The following is a 9,335-nucleotide window of genomic DNA, read 5'->3' as shown; positions in this document are numbered from 1 at the left end:
GAAAGATAGGTCAGCAGTCTACGACGCCAAAGGAGGCATAGGGGTGTGGTTAGGCTCTTTTCTTTTTTTTTATTACGGTTAATGAAGTGAACTTTTTTTTAAATATACAGAAGAAAGAAAGAAAAACACGCGCCCAGAGTGGGGACCGAACCCACGCCTTTCGATTACATGTCGAATGCCTTACCAATTCGGCTATCTGGGCGACCTATTTATATATATATATATATATATATATATATATATATATATATATATATATATATATATATATATATATATATATATATATATATATATACACATATACAGGGCACGGCAGCACTGCAGGCATGCAGATCAGTAATCCGTTCGTCTTTTTCGTCCAGATTATCGTCGCCTTGCTGCCGCTACCAGTGGACTATGGAGGATCTGCGCAGGCGCCAAAAGTCAACCCGATAAGACTGACTCACGACTACGACGCAAATGCCGCTTTGACACTGGGAATCATCGACACCTGCTGGCTTCACCGACCTACAGGGACAACACAGCACGCCTGCGCGGGTTACAACGCTGCCCTGGCGGCCTTCCGGGCGCCTTCGGGTATAAAACCAGGACAGCGTCACCCAAGCCTCACAGGGCACGGCAGCACTGCAGGCATGCAGATCAGTAATCCGTTCGTCTTTTTCGTCCAGATTATCGTCGCCTTGCTGCCGCTACCAGTGGACTATGGAGGATCTGCGCAGGCGCCAAAAGTCAACCCGATAAGACTGACTCACGACTACGACGCAAATGCCGCTTTGACACTGGGAATCATCGACACCTGCTGGCTTCACCGACCTACAGGGACAACACAGCACGCCTGCGCGGGTTACAACGCTGCCCTGGCGGCCTTCCGGGCGCCTTCGGGTATAAAACCAGGACAGCGTCACCCAAGCCTCACAGGGCACGGCAGCACTGCAGGCATGCAGATCAGTAATCCGTTCGTCTTTTTCGTCCAGATTATCGTCGCCTTGCTGCCGCTACCAGTGGACTATGGAGGATCTGCGCAGGCGCCAAAAGTCAACCCGATAAGACTGACTCACGACTACGACGCAAATGCCGCTTTGACACTGGGAATCATCGACACCTGCTGGCTTCACCGACCTACAGGGACAACACAGCACGCCTGCGCGGGTTACAACGCTGCCCTGGCGGCCTTCCGGGCGCCTTCGGGTATAAAACCAGGACAGCGTCACCCAAGCCTCACAGGGCACGGCAGCACTGCAGGCATGCAGATCAGTAATCCGTTCTTCTTTTTCGTCCAGGTGAGCAAACGCTACGGCAAATGCTTCCGATCTAGCGATCCTTGCTTGATTGTGCTGCCGTGCCCAAGGCTGCTTTGTCCTATGCTTTCCGACATGCTGTTGTACGCTTTAGATTTACTGCTTTTAAGTGGTGACGTCGAGACTAACCCGGGACCTGACTTAGCTAAGATAGCGAAGCAGATAGAACTTATAGCTAACGATATAAAAGAGATCAAAGAGGGACGGTTAGCTTCCATTGACGCGAAATTGGAAAACCTGACCGTACTCGACAGCAAGATATCAACGTGTATGGACCAGGTATCTAACCTGCAGAAGGAAATAACAGCTCTTGAGTTGAAATTAGATGACCTGGAAAATCGCTCAAGGAGATCTAATCTAATATTCTACGGCATTGAGGAGGACAAAAACGAAAATAATGAATCTCTTGAGGACACAATAAATGAAAAAATTCTGAAGAACATTCTAGAGATAGAGCCTGTAGCCATTGAACGGATACACCGTCTAGGGCGAGCTGCCGAAGGAAAAAATAGACCAGTAATCCTAAAACTGTTAAATTCCCGAGATAAGGCAAAAGTGTTCAAGAACTGTCACAAACTGAAAGAAACAGACTTTGCTATAAGTGAAGACTTTTCACCCCGAGTACGAGAGATCAGGAGGAAGCTGTGGAATAGTGCAAGAGCAAATAAAGATGCGGGTGACAAGGTGACTTTGTCATACGATAAATTGTACATTAACAAAGAAACGTTTATCTGGGACAATGAAAAAAATGACAAAGTATCTATCAAAGATCACCGGAATCATCCGCCAACAACAAAAAACTCCCAAGACGATACACCAACAACACGCACTCGCAGGCCGCGACATCAGAAATAAGCTTCGTGAACGTAAACGCTCGTAGCATACTTAACAAACTGGAATCGCTAGAATCCCTACTGCTCGGACTTGACCCAGATTTTATTGGCCTGACCGAAACATGGTTAACCACCGATGTCACGAACGATGAAATAGCGCCCCCAAATTATGCAGTAATACGGAAGGACCGGCCGACGCGAGGCGGGGGAGTGGCTGTTATGGTAAAGAAAGAAATCAGCTACACAGTTCTTCCCGAGGTTGACAGTGTGGAGGCTATTTTCGTCAGGCTAATGTTTGGATCATGCGCTGTTACTGTGGGATGCTTCTATCGCAGTCCAACAAGTGACTGTGACGTCATGCAGTCACTACAAGAATACATGCAACGACACGTTTTAGGTTCGCGGCTGATATTATTGGGAGATTTTAATCTACCAGATGCCAACTGGCAGACAATGCAATTTTCTTCCACGTGCTCAGAGATTATGCTTGATATTGTGTTTTCTTTTAACCTTGTTCAAATTGTCACCCAAGCGACTCGAATTCAGGGGTCTTCTTCGAATATATTAGATTTAATATTCCTTAGCGAGCACTTTCCTTCGGATGAAGCGAAGATTGAAATTGTTGATGGCATATCAGATCACAAACTCACCATATGTACCCTCCCCGTTCAGGACAGGCCACTTTACTCCCAACCTAAAATAACATTTCTTGACTTTAACTCCGCGGACGACACTGCGATAGTAGACCACCTTGATTTCGAATTCTCCTGGTTCGAAGAACTTTCAACCGACAGCGTTGCTGATATCGAAACGCTATGGCAGAAATTTAAAGAAATAATTTTCCACTGCATAGATAAATACGTTCCCAATAAAGTTAAAAAATCCCGAAAACATAACCCGTGGATAACGCGCGACATAATACACGCTAAACGTAAAGTAAAACGATTGAGAAAATTTTTGAAAGCAAAGTCTGAAGAATCTGCACGAAACAAGCTTACTGACGCACTTCACGACATGAAGTCGAAAATAAAGGTAGCCAAAAACAATTACTTCAGCCAAGTACTCCCGGGCTTTCTGAAAAGCTCTCCTAGAAAGTTTTGGAACTACTTAAGCCCCAAAAGTCCAGAAAAAATGTAAAAACCCAAGACAAAGATTCTGTTACTGCTGACTCGCTGAATGATTACTTTAAATCCGTCTTCACTGTCGATGACAATAATATGCGACACATAGATTTCCAAAATCTACGCCGTTTAGATCCACTATCTATAACGGAAGCAGGTGTGTTAAACCTTTTGCTGAACGTTGACACAAAAAAGAGTAACGGTCCCGACAATATTCCAAACGCTTTCTTAAAACGATATGCCGAACTGGTAGCAAAATATCTTGTCTTGATTTTCAACAAGTCACTGTCAACAGCTACATTACCGAAAGACTGGAAAACGGCCAAAATTGTTCCCGTACCCAAAGTAGGCCGCTATGACGCCGAGTCAAACTTTATACCAATTTCTTTAACTTGCACAGTAAGCAAGCTGCTTGAGCACATAATCTTAAAGCACATAACTACACACCTAGAACGTGAACATATATTATCACCTTGCCAACACGGTTTTCGTCAGGGTCTATCGACAATAACTCAACTTGTTGAACTAACACATGATATATCTGTAAGCATAGACAACCAAAATCACGTCGACGTAATCTTCTTGGACCTTTCAAAGGCATTCGATCACACAATACCACACAATAAGCTAATAAAAAAACTAGAGGCGGTTATCAACGACGATGTCATGGTTCGCTGGATAAAAAACTACTTAATCAACCGTTTTCAGTACGTAGAATACAATGGAAAATTTTCACCATTAACACATGTCACATCCGGAGTTCCCCAGGGTTGCGTCCTGGCCCCAATCTTATTTCTTATTTATATAAATGACTTGCCTTCTAGTATTTCAGCCAACATTCGATTATTTGCTGACGATTGCGTAATTTACCGGGAAATTAACACCATAGAAGACCATCTGATACTACAATCTGCACTAAACTCTGTTTATTACTGGTGTAATGACTGGCAAATGTCCCTCAATGTAGAAAAATGCGTTCATTTATCAATAACAAGAAGGAAGAACAGGTACGAACACGTTTACAACATAAATAATAGTCCTATAATCCGGGTGCACCAGCACAAATACTTGGGAGTGATATTTACGCAAGACTTCAGATGGGATGCCCACATAAATCATATCGCATCGGCTGCACTAGGAAGGCTGTTTTCCCTCAGAAGACGCCTTCGATCAGGACCGCCAGAAACGAAGAAATTAGCCTACAACGCCTTTGTGAGATCTTTACTCGAATACTCTAACATTATCTGGTTCCCGCATGCTAAAGTACACATAAATAAATTAGAGCGAATACAACGAAAAGCGGTTAGGTACATTTACAATCGGTATGACACAAATGCTTCACCAACAGAACTACTGAGGAACGCCGGTATGCTAACCCTACAGAATCGTTCAAAACTAGCGCGTTTAAAATTCCTACATCAACTCTTTAATAAAAACCTAAACCTTGATACTTCAAAGTATCTCGCTACCAATATAGCGAGGCCCACGCGGCATAATCAGACTTTAACATTTAAAGAATACAATTATCGCACTGATTGCCTTAAATATTCTTTCTTCCCACTAGCTGTAAGAGAGTGGAACAGTATGCATTCATCGATTACGAGTAGCGTATCTATAGAACGATTTCTAAGTCTAATTGAAAACCACTTCCATGAAACAAATTAACCAAAATGACGCCCAAAATTTCATTAATTGAGTCTACACGGTTTTCCTAGGCTCTCTGGGTCACTTATGATTTTCACTGTTACTGAGTAGCTCTTCAGTAATATGTTTGGCTTGGTTTCATAAAATGTTTGGTTTCGCTCGTTCTTCAATCACTGCTGTAACATATTCTGTCTGTGTTTCATCCTGCATTGAATTTGACTATGTTTTGCTGCTTTGTTTTTCTATGAACTGGTGAAGTTTGATGCACGAGATTTCAGATTTCATATGTAATATGCAACCTTCGCTTGTCATGTAGAAAACCTCTCTCTCAGATGTCTATACTGTTCTCGTCCTGTATGAACGAAAACCATGCTTGAAATTTGTGTATTTGCAACGATGTATTGCCCCTCCTGCAAAAATCCCAAATGGGATTGGCAGTATGTTAAAATAAATAAATAAATAAATAAATATATATATATATATATATATATATATATATATATATATATATATATATATATATATATATATATATATATATATATATATATGCGTGTGCGTGCGTGTACGTGTGTGTGTAGTGTGAGATAGATATGCAGAGAGCAACTTACGAATGTTAACTGATACAACGTGCTGGAAGATGACAGCCCTGAATCGGCCCATGAAAACTTCATCACGAAATTCACCGACTTTTATAACCGTTCGTTCCCTCTTAAAACTTTCAGACAGTCAAAAAAGGCGCGGAAGACGTGGGCGACTGGAGAAACGTTAAGGCTCATAAAAAAGAGGGACCAACTATATTGAAGATTTATGCATACGAAGGACCCTGATGAATTCAGGAAATTTAAAGAGTTTAGAAACCATGTTACAAAAGAACTTCGCGCTTCTAAACGGCAGTATTACATCAATATATTTGATGCTGCCGCAAAAAAACTTCAAAAGACACCTGAAAAATAATGAACTCTACTTGGACGCTCCACGCAGCCTGTCACTAAAATTGTTAGGGGTAATTGCGAGTTAACTAAAACTGACCTTGCAAATGTCTTTAATAATTATTTTCTGTCCTTAGCGCCAGTGTCTACAAATACAGATTACGAATTTTCTTACATGGAACCCCACCAACAAAACACAATGTTTATAGAGCCCGTGTCCCCATGTGAAGTCATATCGGCATTCACATCACTCAAAAATAGTGAAGCTGAAGACAATCTTGGCCTTCAAGTTAAACCGATTAAACATGTCATCGACATACTCTCATCAATCCTATTGTGCACATATTTAACGTCTGTTTATCGGCGGGAATATTTCCTCGTAATATGCAATGCGCAAAAGTGACCGTATTTTTTTAAAAAAGGCGACAGTAATGACTTTGGTAACTACCGTCCAATATCTATCCTTCCAATTTTTTCAAAAGGACTCGAAAAAGTAATTCTTAAACGACTGTTATCTTTTTCGGACCTGCATAACATAAGCTCGGCGCAATTCAATTTCCGACAGAATAAATCTACTGAAGTGGCATTGCTGACCCGAAAGGAGTATGTTTTACAAATTTTTGAAAACCGGAACGTGGTTCCTGGGATTTTTGTAGTTTTTACAAAAGCTTTCGACCTTATTGATCACAAAATTGTTCTGCTTAAACTCGAATACTATGGTTTCCGGTTTAAAATGCACGCTTTGATAGCTTCCTATCTTCAAAACCGTTCTCAGTTTGTAGACATTAACCATCATTGCTCCATGATAAAACCAGTAACCATTGGCGTCCCCCTCGGCAGTATATTTGGACCTTTTCTTTTTATTCTTTATATTAACGAAATTATAAACATTGATTCATCTGCAAAATACATCCTGTATGCCGATGACACTAGTTTGTTTTTTTCACAGCCAAACAGGTGTTGATCTTGCCAACCAGGCGAACAAAACGCTTAAACTTATTCACACCTGGGCGACAAAGAACAATTTAAAAACTGTCACAAGTGATAGGTTGTCTGCGCCGTCACTGTCCGTATTTTCCTGTTTCCGTAAATCGAACTTCGTACAACTGTTTATTTTCCTCATCTATCCGCTTTTCCGCGAGACTGATATCCTGTTTAAGCATAAAGACAGGCGTACTAGAGAGTTGATGGAATCATACAACATCAGAAAGTGGGGGAGTGATTGTATCAGTGAAACATCAGTTTCTTGCACGAAAAAGAATTTGGATATTTGGAGCGGTCGTCGCGATAAAGTGTTCCAGTGTTAAGAAAGTTGCGTTGTCAACAGTGGAGTGTTTTGGTCGTGATAGTATGTCATTGGCTAAGGTGGGCACGTGGCGTGGTGGGGGAGGAGGATTCTGTGTATGTTTAAGTAGTTACGTCCTTTCCAATAAATCGAGTTGAAAGTCAGCGCTAGTCCTGTCCACTTCTTTCTTATTGTGTCCCTGTTAGTTCGCGCTGTTCCCCAAGATGCAAGTACACCAACTCGCCCAACTCGCCACAAGGTACTTCGAATTCAGAAACGAGGCGTTCGTATAGTTACTAAGGTTTGCTACCTAACCCATGCTGCCCAGTTCTTCCAGCAATTGAAGATTATTAGTGTTAAATATTTATATTCTTTCCGATTGTGTCGATGCTACAAAACTGAACTTAACCAAAGAGAACACACTTTGGCTGAATTAGCTAACCTAAGAATAAATGATCCAAGTTACTGCACTCGCCATCCTGAACCTTACAAAGTTTATACATGCCGAACCGATTATGGTACACAGATGCTGAAGCATCGTCTACCGTCCATTCTTAATACGTTATCACGTGAAAGCAACTCAGATATCGCTTCCGTCTCATTCAAACGCTTGCGGGAAAATTTCTTGCAGTTCCTTTGCACTGGCGCAAAAACGTATTTTAAAGCAAAGCTTTTTACCTCTACCCCCCAAGGGTTCTTTCGCGACCGTTGGTGTCAACAGAAAACTACCGCGAACAAATAAAAGAATTTACTCGCACCGCCAGGAATTGAACCTGGAACTAATAGAGTAACAAAGCCAGAGCCCGTTGTCTTACCGATTTAGCTACGAGCCCATGCGGAGGCGGGGAACACAAGTGGTGTATTTAACCCCTGAATTCTCACTGAATGCCACGCGATAGCGATTAAAGGAAGCTCACACCAACCCATGGCATCTCACCTCTAGTACGCAAATGTGCTAAAGCCTGTGGCTTCCAGTGTACACGTAAAAAATCTCAGCTCCTTCTCGTCCGCCCTCACGTCAAGCCTGGTTCGAGAGCCTGGTTAAATCTTGCATGGAACGTTTCGTTCCTACTAAAACAAAAAAGAAAAATGTTGACGTTCCCTGGATGAATCGTGAAATTCTTCATTTATCGCGCCGTGTTCGTCGGCTAAGGCGTTCCAAATCTACTAGTAGCCCGCAGAGCATAGCCAAATTCGACAAGGCAAAGAAAGAACTCGGGAGCAAAATAAAGTGCGCTAAAGATTTCATTTTCGGAGTAGAGTTACAACGCCTGCTAACAATTAATCCCCGCAAATTTTGGGGATCAATATTGCCTAAAAACACCGTGTCGAATTCGTTTAAAATAAACAACGACATGATCAATGATCCCGTTATGATCTCTAGTGCCTTCAATACTTTCTTTCATTCCGTGTTTAGCCGCGACAACGGCCAATGTCCAGAGTTCGTGAGCTGTAACCCGTCCATATCCTTGGATGATATAACAGTTAGTGAGGAAGGCGTCCTAAATCTTATCCTGAACCTTAACACAAAGAAATGCAGTGGACCAGATGCGATTCCGAACATGTTTCTTGTTCGGTACGCTTTATGGACATGCCGCTACCTAACTATCATATTTAATAAATCATTTGAAACAAGTACAGTCCCGAGTTCATGGAAAATAGCAAAAGTGTTGGCATTATAAAAGTCCGGCGACAAGCAACTATTCAGTAATTATAGACCGATATCACTTTCACCTTACTCGAGCAAATTGCTCGAGCATATAATCTACCGTCATAATAGAGTATTTGGAAAGGAATAACATACTGTCTAACGTACAACACGGGTTCCGTCGAGGCTTCAGTACCATTACCCAGCTAACGGAATCCGCGCACGACATTGCTAACAATCTGAACTACGGAAACCAAACTGACGCTATACATAGCTTGCATGTGACGTCCCCACAGCCCTTTCTGGAGTACTGCTCTCCGCTTTCCTAGTGATACTCGAGATCGGAGGGGGAGATAAGTTCACGGCCTTCCACCGTGCAAGCGGTGCTCCAAAATGACCGCTATAGTGACGTCAGTGCAAGCTATGTATATTCATCGACTTTTCGAAAGCTTTCGATATAGTGCCTCATGCAAAACTCATCTGCAAATGAAGTACTTTTAAATAACACGAAGGTCGTCAATTGGATTTCGCATTTTCTCAGCAACCGCTCGCAATATGTAGACTATAACGG

The 9,335-nt window shown here is 42.2% G+C and overlaps 1 protein-coding gene across 1 annotated transcript; it reads left to right on the top strand.

The window, feature by feature from the left end:
* The first annotated feature begins 329 nt into the window (after positions 1-329).
* Positions 330-2,156, top strand: LOC144158158 (uncharacterized). The gene has a single exon (XM_077688822.1). The coding sequence runs from the start codon at positions 330-332 to the stop codon at positions 2,154-2,156; it is 1,827 nt and encodes a 608-aa protein (XP_077544948.1).
* The last annotated feature ends 7,179 nt before the right edge of the window (positions 2,157-9,335 follow it).

This window comes from Haemaphysalis longicornis, unplaced genomic scaffold (assembly GCF_048455015.1).
Source record: "Haemaphysalis longicornis isolate Haplotype H1 unplaced genomic scaffold, Haemaphysalis longicornis Haplotype H1 scaffold_1, whole genome shotgun sequence".
NCBI classification, from domain to species: Eukaryota; Metazoa; Arthropoda; class Arachnida; order Ixodida; family Ixodidae; genus Haemaphysalis; species Haemaphysalis longicornis.
The sequence above is the reverse complement of the archived record's forward strand: the minus strand, read 5'-3'. Positions and strand labels throughout refer to the sequence as shown.

Excerpts from the sequence above, each read along its gene's own strand:
- LOC144158158 (XM_077688822.1), top strand. The coding sequence starts at position 330 with ATGCAGATCAGTAATCCGTTCGTCTTTTTCGTCCAGATTATCGTCGCC.